Genomic DNA, 24628 nt, shown 5'->3' with positions numbered 1-24628 from the left:
AGTTTCTCTGTCTTCTGTATTCATGCCCCATGAAATTGGGCAAAATCAACCAGGTGAAGGCAGTTGTCTTCCTAAGCAAAATCAACAAAAGTAATGGAAATGCATACTGTGAGGTTCAAAATGTAGTCGTCTAAGGATCCTATGATTACAACTTGAATGGGGTCAACTATGATGACTGCACAATAAAAGGAGAGACCAGGATGTTGCCGGGGTCTCCCTGTGGTATAAAAGGGAGATCCAAAGTCACATATTGTTCTCACTACCTGACACAGGTCACTGAATGTCACAATCTGAAATCATTCCTATTTTTCTATTAATTTTTAGCAATTCTCTGAGCATCATACTCTTTAGGAATACATGAACTAAGTAAACTTTCTGCCCTGAGGCTGGTAGATATTGAGATTTATAAATTTGGTCAGGTGTTTGTCCTAGAATAGTACTGAATTTCTTGGAAGTCACTGCAGGCAATGTACCTGCTGCTGCTACCTTCTGCATTGTGCCATGTAGCCTTTCCTGGCCTCCCACTCCCCTCCTGCCTTCAGGGTCACAGGGTAGAGAGGCTCTGAGCATGGCTGATATTAAAGGCAGCACATGGGAGAGGAGATGAAGGATCCTTGACACATCTTCAGCCCTAGGCCTGGAATGAATGAATAGGTGTGGGAGGAGGGGCAAAGTGTTGCATGTTAGTCACTCTGATGAGAGTCATCACTAGGAACGGGTCAGTCTTGTTGCAGTGAATCCAGTTTTCTTACGGTTGCTGTTAAGTTTTTTTTAAAAAAACTTATAAATTTTTCTCTGCTTTGCGGTGTGAGAAAAGCAGCAACAGGAAGGATAGGAGATACTTTTAAGAAGCAGACAGGTGGGCCAAATCAGTGGGTGATAGAAAGGCAGGCAGTCAGGGAAGAGGCTCCAGGCAAGGTGCATGAATTATTCGTCCAGCAATTAATCAGAGAAGAAGACTATCAAAGGTAAGTACTGCATCTCAGTCATGCCAACTTATGATCACTAAAATGGATCTCAAGTATTAAGGCACATAAATTGTGTCCATATCAATATCTTCCACTCTAGTATGATGTGACGTTAAAAAGTTATTTTTATTTCCCTGTCTAGTAGCCATCTAAAGCAACTTCTCAGTTGCAATATTTGAGCAGTGATGTTGTGAATCCACTATTTTTGTATAGTATTATTAAATGTTCTGTATGTAACAGGAATACTGATCCACAAGGTTTTCCAAAACTTCTGGAATTTCTGGGGCATTCTTTTCTTGGAAGATTCTAGGGAAAAGAATGAGCTTAGCAGAATTGCTATAAAGGTGCTTACCATGCAAGTTCCATGAGGGCAGGGACTGTACTTACTCAAACCTTATCCTTAACAAGTGCCTGGTATAAAACAATCACTCAAATTAGTAACAGAAGCATTAATGAAGTTACTAACTGTGAGGTAGTGTAACTTAGAGTACCGGTTGAAGAGTGTCACCTCTTCCTGTGTGACTTATGACAAGTTACTCAAACTCTTGGTAGCTCAGTTTCCTCATCTGTAAAATGGGAATGATAGCAGGGCCAACCTACAGCAAAAAGTTATTAGGAGACTACTGAGTTAATATTTGTAAAGCTCTTGAGATAATACCTGGCACAACATCATTTATAGCCAAGTGCTATATGAGCACTTGATAAATAAAAAAAATCTACAGGACTGCAGATTTGTAACTGGGATGGCATTTTCTTCCAGTTGAGGAATTAAGTGTATGGATGAACAACCATGAACATCAGAGTCCTTTCAGCTCTGACACTCCGTGTCCTCCAAGTAGGTCACTAGCACATGGAAATCACAAAGTCATATGCGTAACACCTCAGAATGGCAATAATGACAGGAAATACTGAAAATCATAGATGATTTTTGCATGAACAATACGATTTGCTCTGCTGCCAACTATGTACGGACTGATGAGTTGAAAGCTTTTTTCCTCCTGCATTTTCCATTAAAAGCATCCCTTTTTGAAGTTCTAAGCCTTCAAAAATTTAATCTTGGCCTAAGAAAAGGGAATATTTTTATGTCAGCAAGCTATTATATATCCCTAATTTTTAAATAACCTGCAATTCATTTGAGAGTTGTTATTTATTCTCAATTTTTTTTTTATTAAAAAGAAAGTTGGGAAGAGAACAAAATGTCTAATATTGAAAAGCTAAAGAATGACAATCTTGTCTGAGGATCTCTAAATTAGTAAATAAAATAATATTTGTTTAAAGGAGAGGAAGGATGGGCAATTCTATATTAATGATCCTTTATGATAACATTTTAAAAACAGAAAAACTTCTTTACACAAATGAGATTCGGGCTCTAAATAAATGGCTCAAGAACAGGCGGTGGATGAAAATGTAGCATCAGGTTTCAGCAGAGCTTCCCTCAGCCTCTGTCCTTTAATTCCTTCAGGTCAGCCACCTGTATGTTCTGTTCTCTCCTTCCTGCCAGGAAACAGTCCCTGCATGTAGTTAAACTAATTTTGGGAATAACTGAAGGCAGATTATCTTTTATAACATGGTGGGGAAAAAACTGTCTTAGTCTTTTAAAAATAAAAAAATACCTATGGTAAAAAGAAATAGTATCAATCATTCAGACAGGAGTAAAGTCGATAAAATGAAAAGCAAACAAGTTTCTTTCTCCTGTGATCTATGGTGCTACTCCGCTAGGAATCCTTGTTCACAGTGTCCTATGAATAAATCCCTCCAGAAAAATGTTATGCATATTCTAGCATATCAAAAATATGAGTTGTTGTGTATATATCATTTCACACAATTAGGATCCTATCATACTGATCAAGATCTTGTTTTTTTAAATTAAATGTAATTTAATTAAAATATAATTTGTATGTCTCTCCATATCCGTATATATGAATTTCTCTCATTTTCAAACAGATGCATATCTGTTATGGATTTATCATAATTGACTTAATCAGGACACTACTAATGATCATTTAGATTATTCCTAGCTTGTGAGGGCAGCTGATGTCCTTGAACATACAGAGGCTTATTTGTGAGTAAACCTTTAGGGAAATTACTAGCAGCGGAATTAATAGGTCAAAAGATATATATAGTTACAAATTTGATAGGTATCGCAAAACTTCTCTAAAATTGTTGTCAATTCAAATTCCCAACCAGAGTCATGAAAATGCCAATTTTTTCCCATCAATTCACCAACTATGGGTTTTAATAAACGTGAATACTTTGCAAACCTGACGGGTAAAAAGTGGTTTTTTCATTGTTTTAATTTGCATTTCTTTCACTTTGACAGAGGCTGAGCATCTTTCAAATCTGCAAGCCCACTGCATTAATTTTACTGTGAATTGTCTGGTCATGTGATTTACTTGTTTTTCTATTGGTTTATTTCTTCTTATTGATGTGATAAGGACTTGGTAGATTAAGGAAACTGGTCCTTTGTTATGGTGTTAAAAATATTTTTCCCATTTTACCATTTGCCTTTACGACTGTACTTATTGTTGCTCTTTTTTCAAATAATGTTTATGCTTTCATAGACCCTGAGTTTTATGTCATACTCAGACCCTTCTCCATATAAAAATGAGTATTACTATTATTTAAGGCATCAAATTCTGTCTTGTGATTATTCATTCTTATTGCATTAAAATATGCTCAATTGAGAATTTATTTTTATTTATAAAGCAACGTTGGTATCCATTTTTATCATTTTCCCCCAAACAGCTTGTCCATGGTACTAATGTCATTTATTAAATTATTTTTCATTTCCTTACTTCAAAAGCTATCTTTATCATCTTTTAATTTCCATGAGTATTTGCATCTGTTTCTGAACCACTCTGTCCCGCTGATTTGTCATTCTTTAGTATAAAATTATCTTAATTGTTAGTCTTTGTAATAATGGTCATTCTCTCTCATCAATCTTTTGGGCTATTTTTTCTAGAGTAATTTATGTGTCATTATATCAGCCACTATACCTAAATCCCCAACACAAATGATGTAGGTATTTTCGTGAGGCGCTTACTGAAGGATACATCTCTTTCCAGCTAGTGATCTATATTTTGTCTCATGTTCCCCTTCCTGATCTAAGATCTCATGTATGATAACTTCTCATTTGCCAATATTAGAGAGACAGGTTGTAGAACGGTGACATAAAGCAATATGAAAGCTTTAACAGCTGTTGATTTTTGAAAACCAAAACCAAAAAAGACATTTAAGCCAAGATACTCAATATAAAAGCAAAAATCAGTAGTTCTATAAAGAGAGACACTTTTGAAATTTAGTAATTTCAGTTAAAGTCATTAAGGTGACAAAAAACTAAGGCTTCCAAATGTTCTCTGGGAAATAATTTTACCTGCTGTCCTGGGATATGTGAACAACAGGCTTAAGCGATGACATTACTCCTTTGAGTTCTAAGTACATTACTCAGCAATTCTAATTATTAGGCTGTGCAGCACACATGGAAAATGGACAGAAATGCTCCTTTATGTTCTGCTAAAATTGAAAACTGCTGACTCTTTAAAGAGCCGTGCAACTTTTTATTGTTTAGACTATTTTCTATTTTGCACTGTTAGAGAATAAATACACAATTACTTAGATTGCAGAAGCAGGAGACATTTTTGTTCATATGAGATCAAAGGTTATGAACTTACCGTTAGCATATCATCACATTTCATATCTGGTGTATCACCGTCTTCACTTTTATTGTAGAATTTTCGGAAAAAATTGAATGCCACCACAGTGTACAGGTACACAACAACAGCTAACAAGCCAACAGTTAATACGAGCTGGAAAGCAATGTGACAAGGGACAGGTATTAGAAATGTAGGACATGCAATTGACACATGTGGCATCTACGTGGGTGGGGAATGCTCTAGTGAGAACACAGCTGTGTTTACTAGAAGCTAATGGGATCCATAACTTATTTCTCACCTTTCTTACCCCCTCGTGCAGACATTTATTTTCATATTCTCTTTATCAAGTTGTCAGACTATATTTTATTTATTTTATATTTTATTTTATTTTATTTTTTTTGAGATGGAATCTTGCTCTGTCACCAGGCTGGAGTGCAGTGGCGTGATCTTGGCTCACTGCAAGCTCTGCCTCCCGAGTGGCTGGGATTACACGTGTGCACCACCATGCCTGGCTAATTTTGTATTTTTAGTAGAGATGGGGTTTCTCCATGTTTGTCAGGCTGGTCTCGAACTCCCGACCTCAGGCGATCTGCCCGCCTCGGCCTCCCAAAGTGCTGGGATTACAGGCGTGAGCCACTGTGCCCTTTCTTCGTTTTATGAGGGCTATTTTCCATAATTTACATTTAATAAAATGCATTTTATTTTTATGACTGTAAATTATTTTTTAATTTTCAATCATATCCTAAATAGAAGTTGGTATTGCCCCTGAAATCTGGGGACACACAATTAGTAATAATGTATAATATAAATATTTTTTAAAACTGAGAAATCTTACTTTGTAAACAATGACCAAAGTGAAAAACACCACAGCTAATGACCAACACTATTTTGAAGGCTATTTTTCTCAATCTGTAATTAAATGTCTGCGTTTGAAAGGTCTTTCAGCTCTATGTAATCTGTTTTTAATTCCAAATTATACTTTAATTTTTAGATAGTTATAAGTATATGATAGAATTGTAGAGTATTTTTGATAGAATATGCTTATGCTAAAAATGTGGCTTTTCACCAAGTTGGTGAAAATATATTTCTAGTTTCATCACAGAAATTCTACCACGCTAACATGCCTTATCTTTATGTGTACTTTCTCTGATTACAGCAGAACTTTATGGTCTCAACTGTGACTGCCTATGCTGATTAAGTCTTTACAAAATCACTTTACAATTATCTGGAGAAAACATGTTAGCTTAACAGAGGGTTTCATTCATTTCTATAAATGAAGTACAAGGCCACTGTGAATTTCTGCATGTTTTACCTGTTAGGACTATTAAACTCTACATATTTCTGCAAATGAACATTTGAGGCCAGGTGGGGTGGCTCATGCCCGTAATCCCAGCACTTTGGGAGGGCGAGGCGGGCAGATCACCTGAGGTTCGAGACCAGCCTGGCCAACATGGTGAAACCCCATCTCTACTAAAAATAGAAAAATTAGCCAGGCATGGTGGCACGCGCCTATAATCCCAGTTATGTGGGCGGCTGAGGCAAGAGAATCACTTGAACCTAGGAGGCGGAGGTTGCAGTGAGCCGAGATCACACCACTGCACTCCAGCCTGGGTGACAGAGCAAGACTCTGTCTTAAAAACAAACAAAAAAAGAAAATTTGATACCTCAAAAAGAAAGAAACCCCACAAAGTTCAGAAACTGAAAGTAGTGCCAGATCTTTTATGTAGAAACACACATAGATTTGGCATCTCCAGTTCTTTACTACACATACTGGGAGCTCAAACACAACTTAAGAACTGACTGGCAGATAAATAGACTTTTTGTCACTAGACCCATGACTTGCTGTGCACCATAGCCATAAGGAGAACCTAAAGTGACATATGTAAGAATAATGTGCTGAAATTTAGAAAACTAATGATAATGGGGACTTAACTGTGGACCCAGTTCAAAGCTTTTAGAGAGGCAATTATTTTAAAATGTGCTGGGCTACAAGACTCTGGAAAAGAAGGATTCTGTTAATCCAAATAACTAACACAGCATATGTTACCACCCAGTGGACACTTGAAAAATAGCAAATTAATTAATAAATGCATACTTCTGCAATATGCTTCAAGATAATGGAAAGTTTTAACATTACAAACGGGTTCCATTAGAACATGCATACTTCTGCCATATGCTTCATGATAATGGAAAGTTTTAACATTACAAGCAGGTTCCATTAGAACATAAGTGCATTTTCTGGACCTAGACCAGTTTTCTTCTGAGTCAGCATGACCTTGTCAAATATGAAACATTATCCTTTTTGCTCAATTTAAAAGTAAAGCATATAAGATAAACAGTTTAAAAATATTACATTAAAATGCAGCATCTCATATTTTACAGCTAACACAAGAAGTGCATCAGGATTCTGTAACCTATTTTGGTTCCACATAACAGCAAGTGGAGCAAACACTATACTAGAAACAAAACAGTAACTAAGTTCCTGAGTGCTTAATATGTGCCAGGGGCTGTGGTAAAGCATATACATTTGTTTTTATTTCATTTTCACAAAAATCTGGTAAGGTATGTACTTTTATTATTTTCAATTAATTTATCCAAGGTCAAGTCAAGGCTTGAGTATAGGCCTAGAAGACTCTCAAACTGCTAATCCCTGCAGTTTAGAAGAGGTACAGACCCTTCCTTCCAAAAAATCTTTCAAACTGTACATTGTCATTTGAGGGGTAGTTTTAGTTTTCTTTATTTGTTGCTTTTTTATTTTCTGCAATGGGGAAAAACAGATAAACTGCTTACCTGTTTGCCATTGTGAGTTACTGAGGACAAGATGGTTCTTAATGTCTTGAATCCCATAGCAATGTCGAGAAGGTGAGCAGCAAAAAAAAAGTTGTTATAGTGTCCAAGAACAGACATCGTCATATACCAGGCTAGGTAGAGGAAGGACTATCAAGACAAAATGGCGGGGAAACATGTCAGAAAATAGAATGCATCACCATTGTTATGGGTTAAGCCAAACAAGCCGGGAACAGAAAGTTAAACTCTACATCTTCTCACTCACATGTGGAATCTTAAAAAGTTAATCTCATGGAAGTAAAAAGTAGGAGAGAGGACACGAGAGATCGGGGAGAAAAAGGAGGTGTAGGAATAGGGAGAGATTTGTTAAAAGATACAAAGTTATAGCTAGATAGAAAAAATAATTTCTAGGGTTCTATACCACTGTACAATAATATATAGTTTCAAACAGCTAGAAGGAGGATATTAAATGTTCCCAACACAAAGAAGTGATAAATGTTAAAGAAAATGCGTATACTAATTTCCCTGATCTGATTACATTATATTCATCAAAATATCACTAGGTACCTCATGAATATGTACAATTACTTGTCAATTAAAAAATAACATTAAAAGCAACTCCAATTTCACTCTTATAATTACTCTATTTACTTCATCTTTGTACACTTTTTTTTTTTTTTTTTTTGAGACAGAGTCTCACTCTGTCATCCAGGCTGGAGTGCAGTGGCCCGATCTCGGCTCATTGCAAACTCTGTCTCCTGGGTTCACGCCATTCTCCTGCCTCAGCCTCCCGAGTAGCTGGGACTACAGGCGCCCGCCACCACGCCTGGCTAATTTTTTGTATTTTTAGTAGAGACGGGGTTTCACTGTGTTAGCCAGGATGGTCTTGATCTTCTAACCTCAGGATCTGCCCACCTTGCCCTCCCAAAGTCCTGGGATTACAGGTATGAGTCACTGCGCCTGGCCCCCTATACATTTTTATAATTCTAGTTAGCTGTATCAGCTTGTTCTTTGTGTATTTTATTTTTACTTAATTTTTTCTGAAAAGGTCAGTGTCATTCTCCTTTAAAACAGTTTTAAAGTGTTTTAAGAATTGTCATTGTTCTTATTTATCCTCCAACAGAGAAACATTTATTGACTTCCTAGTCAGCAGCAGGCTTTCTCAACCCGGCGCATAATAAAGGATTATTGATCAGATAATCCTTTATTATGGGTGCTGTTCTGTGCATGGTAGGATGGCAAGCAGCATCAACTAGATGCCAATCGCACCGACCCCACCTCTCCCCCGAGTCATGACAACCAAAAATGTCTCCAGACATTGCCAAACATCACTGGGAGACAAAGCTGCTCCCCAGCAGAGAAGAACCCTTGCTCTACAGCCAGCCAAAGAACCAGTCACTTTCTCTCCCTCCTTTTCTTCCCTTCTTTGCTTTTCATTTATTCGCTCACTAAATCAGTGTTTGCTGAGACCTACTAGTTATGAAATTACATGTTTTATTAACCAAGCATCTCACTTTACATGAGCCGCAGTAAGTCCAGGAGAAACCCAAATACCATGTGACGTCACTGAAAGCTACAGTACACCTAATAATACAATTGGTTCTGTTGTAGAAGTCTCCTGGGTTATAATTAATGTGGATTATTCACATAGGCTGGAAAATGAATATACTTTTTGGGGAGGGCCGGGACTAATGCTGAATAAAAATATGGTGGCTGTTCTTACTTATGGGACTACAGTCTCTGTTGCATAAGGGATGTTTTGCTGGTGGAGTCAGAAGCCACCCATTTGGGGAAGGGGCGGACACCTTCATTTTGACTGTAAGATATCTTAATCTTTCACAGAGAACAAAAAGAGGGGGCTGAGCTAGGAAGGGGATTTCAAGGACCATGTGGAACTGAAGCTAGAGGTCAAGTGGCAGAAAAGAAAATAGCATTTTTAAAAAGCACACTGAGATAAGACCAAGCGGAGTTTGCTTGGGAAGGAAAATTTGGTTTGAGTGGTGGGTTCCTGTTTTGCAAGATCAAGCTAGAAAAGTGTGACAGTGTTGGAGAGACTTGAGGGCAAGTTAAAGGACATTTGTGTACCCCACAGGAGCTTGAGTGCCACTGCAGTATCATGAGGAGGATAATGGTTTATGAAAAATGGCATTGTAGGAAAATTTCTTGAGCACCTACTAAGTGCTGGTCAATGTTCAATATAATTGCACACATGGCCTCTTTTTTATTTTAGCAAGATCTCTGATGAACAGGCATGTTTAGCCCCAATTTATATATGAGGAAGTGAGCTTGCTCCAGTTAAGCTATTGTCTAAAAACATTGTAAGTGGCACAGCCATTAAATTAGAAGACTACTGGACAAGCCCCAGGATGAGGTTACCAGAGCCCAAAAAAGCAGCAAAAGTAAGGATAAGAAGGGAGAATTACAGAGGACACAAACAGGACCAAGATTCAGCAAATAATCAAATGCATGCATTGGAGGGAGAAAGAAGAGGAGTCCATATGAATAATTTAAGCTTAGGTAGTAAGAAGAAGAAAAATACTAAGAGAAAATTGTAGACTGAAGACTGGATTTGGAGGGGAGGAGCAGAGGAGAAGGAAGATGAAAATCTGCCATGGGACATTCAGATGGAGCTAATCTAATGAGCCATTAAGAAATGCAAAGACTGAGGAAAAGGAAAATTCATGGGCATAAGATGAGTAAGGAACTAAATGATGACAAGCTGGGCCAAAGGTGCATGTGTGGTCTACATATGTGCTTGCTGCACAGTTAAATTTGAATGAGAGAGAAAGAATAAATGATTTTTAGTTTAGGTGTGTCGCATGAAGTAATTTGGGAGGTGACTGGCCAAACAGAAGCCATGAAACTGCAGGTGGGAAGCCTACTAAGGTAGCAGAAAACTGTCTGAGGAAAGACTCCGTCCTGGATCTATCTATGCTCAAGTTATCTAGAGGACAAAAAAGTTACATAGCAAGATGAATATTATGGATAAGCTGCATCTGGGCAGAAGCTGCATCTGGGCAAAAGTGGGCTCTGCAAATATTGTGGCATGGACGATTGAGCTTAGCGGGCAGAACTTAAGATGGACTGGCCACTTGAATGGAAAATGCCCATTAGAGCCAAAGCTGAGGATGCCCTCTTGTTATTCAGGGGAGTTGCTTCCATTTGGATGAGAAATTATTTGTAAGATAGTGTATTAATAGTTCTAAAAGATAATTTTGAACTCTTAGAGAATGCTCCTAAGATACCCAGAGCTCTGGGCCCATGGCTGGATGAGGGAAGGGGTAAGGATAGAGGCAGGAGAATTTGGGGGCTATCAAAGGCTTCTAAATAGGAGAATGGAACTAATGTTAACTATAAAAGTCAGTGCTAAAATTAAAGAGTGAAATCTTGAGACACCTGGCGGTTTTTAGTAATAGGTAATTTTTTTTTCTATTTTATTTGGATATATATTAGGGCCCTATATTTAGTCTCCAAAGAATATTTGGTAAAAGGAGAATAAAAAAAAACTCCATAATTTAATATACTTAATTTGGGGAAAACCTAAATTTAGCACAATTAATGTTCTTTGAAAATTATTTAGGAGTTTCTTTTTAACATCTATAAAACTGAAGTATGCCACTGCCCAATTAAAACCTTAATGAACATACTCACAAATCTGCATCTCAGTTTTTCTTTTGTGTAAATATATTTTCCTTTTAATGTTTCGGCTATTGAAAGAAATGGAATGAGAGATGGGCTTGTTAATCATATCATTCTGTGGCTCTGTCTCCAGATCTGGTCTGTATGCAATGAATTGGTATTTGAAACATTTTCTAAATAACCATCCTTCCATCTACAGAACTCCCACAGACTTATCTAATCAGAGTACATTTTCTTTTGTGATAATGAAGTAGGCTTACGTTGTCAGTGAAAACGACTCCTAGTTTCCACATCTGATACTTCACATCAATAGAGTTCAGTCTGCAATGACCAAAAAAAAAAAAAAAAGTGTAGTTATGCACATTAATCAAAGACTCATAGGCTTGCCAGAGCTGACGGCCTTCGCATTCAATGGCACAAGACTTGGAAACCTTCTAAGGAAACTAGTTCTATCCCAGATGCCAAGGGAGGAGCTGAGAGCCAACTCTGAGACTGTATTCTAGAGTTTCATGATGTGTTTTTAGAGGATCTTGGAAACCAACACACCATCACCTTAGTCTTACGTTATTTAAAAATAGTCCTTTCTTTTTCACCTTTTCCTTTCCTACATTCACTATTAACTTTTTTCTTTTCTTTTTTTTGAGACAGAGTTGCACTCAGTCACCCAGACTAGAATGCAATGGTGCAATCTTGGCTCACTGCAATCTCTGCCTCCTGGGTTCAAGCGATTCTCGTGCCTCAGCCTCCCGAGTAGCTGGGATTACAGGCATGCCCTACTACTCCTGGCTAATTTTTTTTTTTTTTTTTTTTGTAGAGTTGGGGTTTCATCATGTTGGCCAGGCTGGTCTTGAATTCCTGATCTCAGGTGATCTGTCCGCTTTGGCCTCCCGAAGTGCTGGGATTATAGGCATGCACCATTGTGCCCAGCTACATATAACATTTATTCCTTGAAACTGTACTAAATTGGCCAACAGATGTACACATCAAACATTTCCTCACTAACTTTTATATGCACTTGCAATGGCATGCCAACAGAGTAACTTTTGATTCAAATAATAAAAGCTAGCATAAATATACACATTTATTTTACAACTATCTTATTTTATAAATGGAAGGGCTTTTAAATTGTTTTTACTTCATTTCCAGAAAATTCACTTTCTCTGTTTCCTTTTCCATCCAGGCAGCAATTTAGCTCTTCCCCTCGGTTCTCATAGCATTTTGTAGACAATTCCTTTTATTATTATTTCCTACATTGTCTTACAGTTGTGGGTGCTGGTGTATGCATGTATGTGGATATACGCCTCTCTCACTAGTCTGTGAACTCCCCAGCTCCACGCACAATAGCTCACACACTGAATGTCTAAATGCATATATGTTGAATGAATAAATCCTAAAGTAAATATTTGTGATCTTTGTAGATTACAAACACGTATATTAAAATATATGTGTTAATTTTCATTTTTCAGAACTTGCCACTGATTTATTGGCTAGAAATTATAACTTTGCCAACCTTTCCAATATTCCAGCTCTAAGTAATCGATATGAAATAATGCATTTTAACATAATGGCAATATTATTTTCTAAAGGGTTTCTCTAGACTTAATGTTTTAGTCTTTATTGCCTTCTTTAATCATTTCTTTTAATTAGGCTAAACTTAAATTATAAATGCTAAGATAAGTAGGTGCATATCAAAGGTGACTTTTTAGGAGATTTTTTTCACTAAGGGTTAAGGCTCAGTTAACTTAGTACAGGATTTAAAAAAAAATTTTTATCCTTAAAGAAATAAAGTTATCTATGAACTAGAATTAATTTTATCACAGGAGCCTTTAAAAAAAGTTCCATAAATATTTACAACAGGTTTCAATATAAGAATGTTTTTTCTTAAATTAAAAAAGGAAGAGTTGGGAGAAAAAAATGGAGTAATTTGCATGAGAGCATCATTATTTTACATTAAAGCAATCTAAAACAAAATAACGGTTTATATCAGGATGTATGAATTGCCTATGGTGGTTTCTTATTTTATTTTAAAAATTATTCTTCAGAGTTATTTTCCATCTCTAGCATACTTTAGTGCGACAGTATACCATCAATATCACACAGCAGCACACCCCACTCATTTCTCACCCGTAAGTGGTAGCCATGCTGTTTGGGTGAGGCTGACCCCACCCCTGGGGCAGGGCCATGGCTGAGCTAAGCCAATCAGAACACGGTCTTCCTGGTCGTGGGGGCGGGAGGATGCCAAAGCTCCAGTCAAGGGTAAACTATAACCAGCAAGCTGAGTTTTGCTAGATGTTTTGAGACACGATCTCCTTTCCTCCCCAGTGAGGACACAAATGCAGACTTTCTGACTGCTTGCAGCTATTCCACCCCCAGAAATGGAGCTGGCCACTTAAAGGTGCACATACCAAGCCTTATGTGTTTGATAAATAAATACATAAATCATCCTTGTATTTCAATGTTCACATTAAGATAGGGTTCATATATAAATCAGATAATCTTTTAAAACCTGACCTTCCTAAATGCTTTAGTTAAAGAGACATTATATGTAAATCTTTTTCCTAGTTGTACATTATTTACCAGAACTTTATTCTTCTAATTTTATTCTCCATATGTAAAGGTGCTAAATGCTATATGAACTTCTTGGTACTTTGCTAGGAGTCAAACTTACAAACATTTACTATGTATAATGGCAGAAAACTATGCCAATTTAAAACTATTTCTTCATAGCAGAAAAGCAGCCTAAACTTCCCTTCTATTTTTTCAGACTTTTTTTCTAGAGTAACAAAGGTGACCATAGAAAATGCATAACTCAGTAAAACTACTTAATTCGGTATTGCTTATTAAGGATCTGAAAATGTCTGTGGGATGCTCAGCCTCACTCACACCCTTGTTCTTGTTTCATATGATGTATATTTTTTATACTTTTCTAACATAAGGGACACAGGTCCTAAGGATTGCTCATCTGTGTTCGATTTTACATGCAGTGGCATAACCTTTAAATATACATTTGTTTTCCTAGAGTACTCAAGTAATATTTTGGACCTTAATTCACATTTACTGATCTAAGTTCTTTTCAACAATAAGTTCAAAAACAAGTTCACCTTAACTTTAAAGACCCAAGTAGCTCTAATAAGTTTTCAGATAGATAAAAACAATATGACCAATGAGATAGGCCAACCAAACTATCTTTTTAATGCTAGGTAACAGATTATCTAAGAAAATAATACTGCTTCACAGAACCATAAATATGTTTTCAAAGTAACCATCACATTCCCTAATCATGTTAAGAGAAAGTATTGTTTCTTCCAGAATCATTAAGTGACTACAACAAGCAATTACATTTTTAAAAGCATGTCTTACTTTTATTCCAGAGATTCAGTTGATCAAATTTGCTAGATGGATGTATGTATATATCTCTACACTCACACTATATGTGTGTGTGTGTCTGTGTGTGTGTGTGACATTTAAACTCAGGTACATTCAACTCAACTGGTTTTAAAACATTATTCCACGAAAGCAGTATATAAAGAGTGTTTCATTTTGAAGTAAACTTTACAAGTAATAGTAGGACGAGATATTATTTCTGACATACTAAGCCTTTGCTATGCAAAAAAATACAATAATTATAATAAAGTAATATGAGTTCCTCTGAACATTGTAAATAAAAGGGCTACATAATTTTCTTACGTTTTGGAAAAGGGAACTAATATTTTTTCAAACAGGAATTACAGAAATCAGCCATATATTGAGTTTTTGTGTGTGTTTTACTTAGATTTAAGGATCATTTAAAGACAGAGAAGGCAAATTAAGTCAAAAACATGAATAGTCTTTCTTTTCTCTTGTAAATATTAAAAGGTACCTCCAAAATTAATAGAAAAAAATCCAATGATTCCAGAGTTCCAAATACCAAGAAGTGTAAAAGTAGACTTTATATACATTCTGTTTTCCTCATCTATCTATTCTTCTGACATTAAAGGAAAGGAAATCAATGCACAAGTTTAGAAATGTATTAATGTTTTCCCTTTTCAATCTAAGTCTGTAGGATAGAGCCAAAGTAACACTTACACAGCTGATAAGGAGCTGTCTTTCTTTGGCTTCTTCTTTTCTCTGGCATCACTGAAGTCCAGAGCTGCCTTGTCCATGCCAAGTAATTCACTAATTCTGTCTCGGCCGTAGAACTCTCCATACTTATCCATTACCTTGGGGTATGAGAAAAAGCATTTTGTTGGCTTCAACCATTAAGTAATATCTATATGTGTGTATAAAACATCTAATCATTTTTATACTTACTGTATATTTGCCCTAACAATCACCTAAAATCTAGTTTATGGCTCATCTTCTATGATCACATGTTTAAGGTCTAAACAAATTCACTGCATTTTACATAATAACTATCTGAGGAATAAGATTTCTCTCTCATTCAAGAGAGGGAGACGTACCAAGGAAGAAGATGAGCTGAAATAAAAGTGTAAGAAATGGAGGGAAATGGAATAAGAGTGACCTTTACTAAATTAATACTTTGTGTCAGAAATTATGCTTCATTCCATGCGACTGTCACAATATGTAGGTTTCATGTGATTGATATTCTGCAGATAAAGAAACTGTACCTTAGAAAACTTCGTGTAATGTGCCTAAGGTTGCTAAACTCAGCAAGAGATGGGGTCCAGGAAGCAACCAGGCCATGCCTGACTCCCCAGCCAATGATCCTCTGCATAGACCTCTGCATGCTAACAGGGGGCACATCACAGGGTGGCATTCTTCCATGCTCTCGATTTCAACCCCTCAACTCTCTGACCACAAGGCCCATCTTTCCACCCCACTCCCCTGAGTATCCTGACCCCAGCAATTCTTCAGTAACACCAGGACCTGCAACCTTGTCACCATCCTCAGCCTGCCACCACGCCCGGCCATTATGTGCTATTCTGGAAATTCGTATTTGGCCGGACGTGGTGGCTCACGCCTGTAATCCCAGCACTTTGGTAGATCAAGGCGGGTGGATCACCTGAGGTCAGGAGTCGGAGCCTGGCCAACATGGCCAAACCTCGTCTCGACTAAAAATACAAAAATTAGCCAGGCTTGGTGGTGGGTGCCTGTAATCCCAGCCACTCGGGAGACTGAGGCAGGAGAATCACTTGAACCCGGGAGGCGGAGGTTACACGGTTGCAGTGAGTCAAGGTCGCGCCACTGCACTCCAGCCTGGGCGACAGACCGAGACTCCGCCTCAAAAAAAAAAAAATTTGAGACATTAATAGGCAGATAAATTATACCTCGATATCTTATTCTACAGCTGAATCACATCAAATTAAAATCCGAACTGTGCTTTAAGAAAAATATAGAGGATTCCAAGTAGTATTACCTTTCTTTTAACAAATTTGTCCCAGTAGTTGTTGGGAAATGACCTAAAATATAGAAAAGCATAGAAGTAAATAGTATTATTTTTAATGACAAATAATAACATATCATTTGGGATATATGGCATACTTAAAATAATATGTAAACATATATCCTGCCATCCATGTAAACTTACAATGAATTTGGTTAACATCACATAATTTCCTGCATCATAGGTATTTGAATATTATTTTAAATATTAACATGTAAATATATACAAAAGCGTATAAGCTGATACTTTAATGGAGAAGAATATGAGAATATTTATTAGGTAGTATTGCTATTTATTTGTTTTTATCATATCAATACATAGACCTGTTCATCAATTGCCTTTAAAAATTAAAGTATCTAGAAACCTGTCATTGTTATTCCTATGAAGAAAAAAAATCTCCTTCCTACCAGTTATCCTCAAAGAAACTTTGAGCTTAGCACCAAAGCACAATTCTAGCACCTTAACTAATACATAAAGAGTTTACCTAAAGGGAATGACTTGTTTAGACTTAGTATTCATGGTAGAATTGCTAAACAAAGCATTTAGCATTTAGAATAAACACGTATCATGTATAAATAAATCATCTCCATTTGACAACTCAGAACCCATTAGCAAATAACTTTTAATAAGCAAAACTAATTACAATTTAAAAAAGATTTCACTCTTGAATAGTAAATATAAACTATTACAACTATTGCAGTACTAATTCTTTTTACAGTGAAAAATTATACTTTTGTGATGGATTTATATTCAGAACAGCAGCTGGTAGTTTGGATCTTGATCTCACAGGGCTAAACGATTATTGGATCGGAAAAGCTTTTGTTTTTCTGTCTTACATTTTACACCATGTCCTAACATTTAGTTAGTTTCATGCTAAGCCACTTGATGGTACTGAAAGTTGATAACTCAGATATATTCAAGGTGTAAAATTCAATATGTTTTCCTTTAATGCTACAACTTTTTCCTTAATGAATAATTTTTGCTTCCTCCGCTTTTGGATGAGATAACCCTGCCTGCAGGTCATGCACTTTCTGTTACACACATCCCTGAACGCTGAGTAATGGATGTGAAGTTCCATCAGTGCTGTGGAAATGAACTCTAAGCCATTTTTGATTAAGGAATTCAGAACTCAGAGGGCAAAAATTGAGGACATCCATTAAGGAGGCTGACGGCGCTGAGTCTTTAGATTTTTCTTGACTGAATATATAACTATTATTCACCTCTGCTAAACTTTTGACAAATCTGCAGGAATTCCAACCAAGTATTTTCATGTCTGGAAATTTGTGAGTACAGAAATGTGTCATATAATTCTTTACTCACTGTGTGTTGATTACGAGTCTATCCCACTGGCCTTTAATATCATCTTCTGAAGGCTGTTCTGTAATATAAAGCCCATCAAATTCCAATTTCCGTGCTACTTCCTTTTCTCGCTTAAAAATAACCAATGGGACCTACACAGGAAAAATAAATATGTTAAAATTAGTTTAGATTTACTGGCATCTCTTGTGGTCACTATCTTTACAAAACAGCTTTTGGAAAGAAATATTTCCTGTGTACTTCCAGGAAGGTAAAAATTGAATGAAAATGAATCGGCTATATTCAAGCAGGAAGAAGCATCTAGAAGGTTTTGGAAAAACAGAAGATAGAATAGATATTACATATATGCATGTTTTTAAACACATAGGGGCTTATAGATAATTACACTAATGAAATCACTTTTAAACTTCAAAGACGAAAAGATGATTATGCAAAATCATTTTCTTTTTACATATATCTCTCAACATGAATGAATGAAATAAAATTTAGCCATCGCAGCAGTGTTCCCAAATGCATGCTACTAAAGTGCAGTTTCATTTGAGAAACCTCTTCAATAATTTCATGCTCAGGATCACCACATACTAATTTGAGATACATTTTAATTTCAACATCAGCAAAAATCTTTGTCAGTTTGTCAAAATATCTCTGGAACATAATGATCCTCTTTTTATATGGACAGACTTTACACAAGGCACAGACAGCAGACAGACACAGATATTCTGGAAATAGCCAAGAATATGCACTCCCATAAAACAGAATAAACGGGAGGAAAGGAGTTCCTGAAGAACACTTTACATTCTAGTCTTTTGCTGAGCCCTGGTTTTTTCAAATGTCTTCTCCAAGATTTACAACCAGAGGCAGAGGGTGGTGAAAGTGAAATAAAGGCATCACAGTGAAAAAGCGCCTTGCTAGGAAAAGATAAAGAGGTTTGCACAGGTAATGGGCAGCCTTGAGCACTCAGAGAGATTATCTTGGGTTCTATTCACCAAATTATATTGTTCCCTTGGCAGCCTCTAGGGATAAAGCTGCATTATTTTCTGGGTGAAGTGTGACAAATCATGAGGCATTTCTGCCAAGAATAGCAATAGATACTTCCTTAATAACAAAGCAATAAAATGACTCCTAGGATCGATACAATGTATTTCTGTAAGTCTTAATATACTGGAGTATCACTGCATTACCATGAGACATAGTGGGTGGGTGAGCTCTTACTTCTGTAGGGCCGTTATAGGCGAAATTCTCTATGTGAATAATTATCAGTACATGAAAGAAAGCTACTTTAAGACAGCTGATGGCCATAGCCCCTTCCCAGGGCAGACTAGTCAATGTAGACATAAAATGGCCAGGCTCCAATGCCTCAGGCCAGGACAGCCCTGAAGGGGCATCCCAGCTTTGGAGACTGCACCTGCTATGTCTACAGTAGCCCAGCTTTCCCCTCTGTCCCATCCTGCTTCCTCCATTTGCCCCAAGCACGTTGATTCATGGAGCATTCCGTCAGAAACTTTGTACACAACATTTCCAGTTCAGAATCTGCTTCTCCAGAGGTCTAGCCTGCAACACACACACACACACACACACACAGGTACCTTGGTGCCTTACTATCTTACTTTCAAGCAGTAGTATCCAATGATGCAGAAGAAAGAAATGACCGTGTGGAGAATAGCTAAGATACGCAACGTGGGCTCCATGTAGCCGCTGCTCTCCTCCAGTACATAGTGAACTGCGATGATTCTATGGGAGCCGCTGTCCAGGCTGGTCACTTTGGCATTTTCACTTGAACTTCTAGTGGGGAGCTCCTTTCCTTCAACCACAGAAGAAGTGGAGACCTGATTCAAAGCATTTAAAGTACAGTCAATTTGCTGCATCTAGGATATCATTGCAAGCAAAAGAAAAGAAATACAGCCTTTTTAGCAAATAGTTGAATGTGAAGTTACTGCATAATGAAAGGACTAATAGCAAAGGCTAAAAACGATAGCTTTTCAAAAACCAAAGGCAAGTAGTGAACATACTTTTAAAATTCATTCTTATTCAACCAAAAGTTCTGAGGATTCCAGTGCATGCAAGAAAAAAATGAGATGGCTAAGCTCTCTTCTTAATTATAAAAGAATGTAATATAATACAGGTGTGCCACACCCAGACATAATCACAAGTAAGATATTCAGCTAAATTAGGCTGGGAATAGTGTGGGTAAGCCCTCTGCTAAATCAAATGCCCTTCAGTTGAGGCATTTCTTACTTCTCAGGAACAAATCTTGCCTTCCTAGATAACAGTGATATCAGTGCCTAGGCATCAGTATTTCATGATAGGTTTAGACGTGTTCACTAGCAGTAGTAGATATGTTCATCGTGAAATCTTTACATTCATTTCTATTTGTAGTTTTATACCAGTTATTAAAACAAAGATGTACGTACCTTATAAAAGAGCAAGATGAAATTGATAGCAAATGCGACAAATAAGGCTAACATTCTCATGTTGTAAAAGTTGCGAGCAAAATAGTTCTGAGGGTGAAAAACATTATGAGAAGGTCACTGAATCAAGAGACTTGAAATCTGCAATTTAAATAAAGCATTCATTCATTTACCCCAAACAGTTGATTGCAAGGCTACTGTTTCAAGCACTATTCTTGGTGCTGCAGACCTAACAGTGAGGGAGAGCATTTCTGCCACCATGGAGGAGATAAAGAATAAAAAAGCATACCCACAAATGAAAAACATAATTTCAGAGAACGTTAAATACTAAGAAGAAAACTACATCAGGTTAGGAGCTTAGGGAATAGGGGTGCTATTTTAGATGGTGCTGGTCTGGGAAGATTTATCTCAGGAGGTGAGCTTTGAACAAGAGAGGCCTGAATACAGGAGGGGAGCAGGTTATGCAAACATTTGGTGAAAGAGTGTGTCAAAGACAGGAGCAACAAGGGCAGAGGCCCTGAGTTAGGAGTGATGTCGGTGTGTTTGAGAAATAGAAGGAAACACAGTGAGAAGAAGGGAGACTGGTGTGTGGGGGTGGCAGGGGGCTATGATCAAGCAGGTGAGCAGGGGGCAGGGTTTTGTAGGCTTCTGATAAAGGTTGTCTTGTCTTTGACAGTGTGGTGGTTCAGTTTACAACCTCTGAGGCCTCACTGCCTGGATATGAAGGCTGCCTGCCTCCATTTCCTAGTGTGGGATATGGACAAATGACTTAATCTTTTCTGTAGCATCACTCTGCTCATCTGTATGCGAAGTGGGATATAACAATAGACCTAACTCTTAAGTGCGCTTTGCGGATGACATGTTAATATAGGGAACGTTTGTTATTAATATTATTATATCATTATAATAAATGTAATATTCTAGTATAATTATTGTTTTAGTCTAGGTGGGATGGGAAGCTATTAGAGGATTTGAGGGGGGCTTGGTGCAGTTGGATCATGATTTGGAAGGACCACTCCAGCTACTATGTGGAAAACTGACAGTAGTAGAACAAGAGTGAAAGCAAGAGGACCAGTCAGAAAGTAAGTTATACCAGACGTCAGGCAGAGGTGAGGTTCATGGTGGTGGGCTGGACTTAATGGTACCTGTGGAGATGGCAAGAACTGGGCAGACTCGATGTATTTGGAACAACTGAGAAGAATTATTGTTGGGTTGTATTTAAGGTGAGAAAGAGGGTTCAAAGATGATAACTTTTGAATTTGGCAGCCTGAGCAACTAAGTGAACCGCTGGTACAATTTATTGGGCTGGGAAAAAATAAAGCCTCGAGAAGTGGGTTTAAAGTAATAGATTATGGTGGACATTAAGTATTTGTTTTAATATTGAGTGGGAGATGTCAATATAATATAAGTGGATATGTCAGGGGATTTACCATAGTAAAGCTACATCCAAATGTAACACCTCAGAATGATATTACACACCCCATCTCTGTTCGTGTCATTTCCCCACACAGGACCCCATCTTTACTGCCAGAGATTACTGGAACAAGGCTGTCCACCACACCCAGACTGGGTCAGTTTCACTGGTTCTCCTTGGAAGGTGGATCTGGGTCACAGAGGCTGAGTTAGCTAGCCTGAGCTCTCACTTAGGGGAAAAGGGGCCTTTGGTAGACGGATGTGGCCATGATTGGTCACGTGCATGCAAATCGGTGAGCTGAGAAAGATAGCAAAGAGATGCAGGAAAAGGGAGGAGCTGTGCAGAGACAACAGAACATGTGAACCCTGGCACAGTGAGAGCTGGAAGCAAAATCTCAACTACTTGGTTTACACAACTGTAGTTAAACACATTCTTCAGGAACCCACTGGGGTAGTGCGGAGCCCATTCAACCTTTAAACCATTTGTAATAGAACTATACCTGCAGCCATGGAAGCCACGATGGCATACCAAATTAATAATTATTCAGAGTTATCTAGGAAACATTTATGTTCCATGTATTCTGTATTACGTAATATAGGGAAAAATACAAGATGGTTTAGGAAAATGTAGTTACAACTAAATTAATTTGCCTAAAATACATAATACATAAACATATTTAAAGATAAGCATTTAGAATATATAATTACTGAGGACAGTCCACTTTCCTTATAAGAGAAATTCTACAGTCCATTGAGTTTCTGGGTTGTCAATTGTTGATTTCTCAAGGGCTATAAAATACTAAATATGATTCTGCTGTTCAAATGGCTTTATTATGAGGGTTGTTGTTCTTAATTTCTAGGTCTAACATCACTGGTCAGTACCTCTTGTAGGTGGATTCTACATGCTTATCTCCTATCCTTTTCCCCCTTTATGAAAATTATAAAAATTTATAAAAATTATACATATATACACATAATTATAAAAATTATACATAGATCGATACATATGTATAATTTTTACAAAGGAGGAAAAGGATAGGAGATAAGCATGTAGGAAAAGGATAGGAGATACCCATGTATGTGTATATATATGACATTACACATGCATGCTTATAAAAGGCCTTTCAAATAATATTTTTAAGAATTTCAAGATCAATATGAATAGACAGAGCTATACCTTTTTTCGTTGTTTTCCAAATATGAATGTGTGCTTTACTAATTAGGGGAACACCTCTGCAAAATGTACAGGACACTACATAAAGAACTGTAATCCCTCTCTCTAAAGAATACTTTTGAATAGACTTTCTTATTATCAATGGAAAGTGGCTCAATTAGCTAATATTTTTATACCTGGATTTTTAAGTAAAAGGGTGATGTTATAGAAATACTGACTAATCGAGTTCTGGAACATTAATTTGAATTACTTGTGCCCTAGAAGGCACATCTTGCTTTAAAATCTGTTGCAGGTCCTCAGAATATTTTTATTCTAGCGTCTTTGTGGGCAGACACTGGGAGTACTGTCCTGGCAGGAACCAAATGAAAGGGTTTCAGGGAGTGTGAACATGAGTAGAGGTCATGGGTTTGACAGTGGGGAGCGGTGGGCCAGATACATTCACTATAAAAGATAAACCCACTACAATGGGCAAATCAAACATGTGCTGGGCTAACCTGGTTCCCTAATTGTCACTCAGGGAGAGGTCAGCAAATATTTACTGAGCCTAAATTATTATGGTATTGTAACAATATTCATTCTAAAACATCTTACTAGAAGTTTCTGTTGGTATGCTATGATTTTCTTCCAGAACGCTGACTCGGGCACTTCCGGTTCTCCGTATCTGTGTGTGTGAAGCTGCCTCAACTTTTGTTTGCCCTTGTCTTCCTTGGCTTTCTCTTCTTTTTCTCCATCTTCTCCCCTGTGAAAACAGATGAACAAAATATAAGCTCCACAGAAACTAAAGAACTAAACGGGTGTTGTGGAAAATTACCCAAGTGAACAAATATTTTAGACCATTGTATCACTTCTGAAAACTAATTTCTTTTCTGGTGAACAATAATATTCTGAATTTTAGAATCAGGGGTAAGAGTTCCTCTTGATCACAGATTCTATGAAGCTGAAATATAGAGGACATTTTATAGGCTTGACTTTATACATAGCAGATTCCTTCCAATTCTGCAATAAAACATTAAAAAAAAATGAAGACTGACTTTGCTGTGACTGTCCAACATATCCTATTTTTAAATTATAATTTCAAATTTTTTTTTTGAGAAGGAGTCTTGCTCTGTCACCCTGGCTGGAATGCAGGGGCACCATCTCAGCTCACTGCAACCTCTACCTCCTGGGTTCAAGTCATTCTCCTGCTTCAGCCTTCCAAGTAGCTGGGATTATAGGGATGTGCCACCATGCCTGGCTAACTTTTTTATATTTTTAGTAGAAGGCCGGGTTTCACCATGTTCGCCAGGCTGGTCACCATGAACTCCTGATCTCACGATCCATCCGCCTCGGCCTCCCGAAGTGCTGGGATTACAGGTGTGAGTCACCGCACCCAGCCTGGATTACACGCGTGAGCCACCGCACCCAGCCTGGATTACACGCGTGAGCCACCGCACCCAGCCTGTAATTTTAATGCACAATTTTTAACATTTGCCATTAAGATTTAAAATCAGAGGCCTACACACTTAATTGTTCACATGTATAAAGTATATCATTATACTCACACTTTGACATATATTAATTGTAATTAATTTCATTAAAATATATTAAGTGAATTATAGTAATGTTATATTAATTCCAGACAATAATGGAATTAGAAGAATTGACATTTGATATCCTTTGGGTACAAAATATCAGTCCTTCATTAAATTAAAGTGAAGTCATATGTATTAATACATAAACCAGAAATATTAATATATAAGCTATACTTAACTCATATGAGGTGGATATTAAAGAATTGCCATTGAAATGCCTGTCTTGCTGTTATTTGTTATATGTCTACTTTTTATGTGACCATTTTTACAACAGACCCAATAGTGTAAGGTCTATGACAATGCATAGTGCTGACT

The 24628-nt window shown here is 37.2% G+C and overlaps 1 protein-coding gene across 1 annotated transcript in view; it reads right to left on the bottom strand.

Moving 5' to 3' along the window:
- The window catches only part of RYR2 (ryanodine receptor 2), a 634673-nt gene that overhangs the window by 20183 nt on the left and 589862 nt on the right, over positions 1-24628 (bottom strand). Inside the window, exons 94-102 of the mRNA XM_025401874.1 lie at positions 23334-23481; positions 20159-20245; positions 19355-19573; positions 17751-17881; positions 16404-16446; positions 15113-15246; positions 11308-11368; positions 7412-7558; positions 4640-4774 (exon numbers count right to left, since the gene is read on the bottom strand). Coding sequence (XP_025257659.1) covers positions 4640-4774; positions 7412-7558; positions 11308-11368; positions 15113-15246; positions 16404-16446; positions 17751-17881; positions 19355-19573; positions 20159-20245; positions 23334-23481 — 1105 coding nt within the window. The remainder of the gene's footprint in view (positions 1-4639; positions 4775-7411; positions 7559-11307; positions 11369-15112; positions 15247-16403; positions 16447-17750; positions 17882-19354; positions 19574-20158; positions 20246-23333; positions 23482-24628) is intronic.

This window comes from Theropithecus gelada, chromosome 1 (assembly GCF_003255815.1).
Source record: "Theropithecus gelada isolate Dixy chromosome 1, Tgel_1.0, whole genome shotgun sequence".
Classification (NCBI taxonomy): Eukaryota; Metazoa; Chordata; class Mammalia; order Primates; family Cercopithecidae; genus Theropithecus; species Theropithecus gelada.
This window is presented reverse-complemented; position numbering and strand designations above follow the sequence as displayed.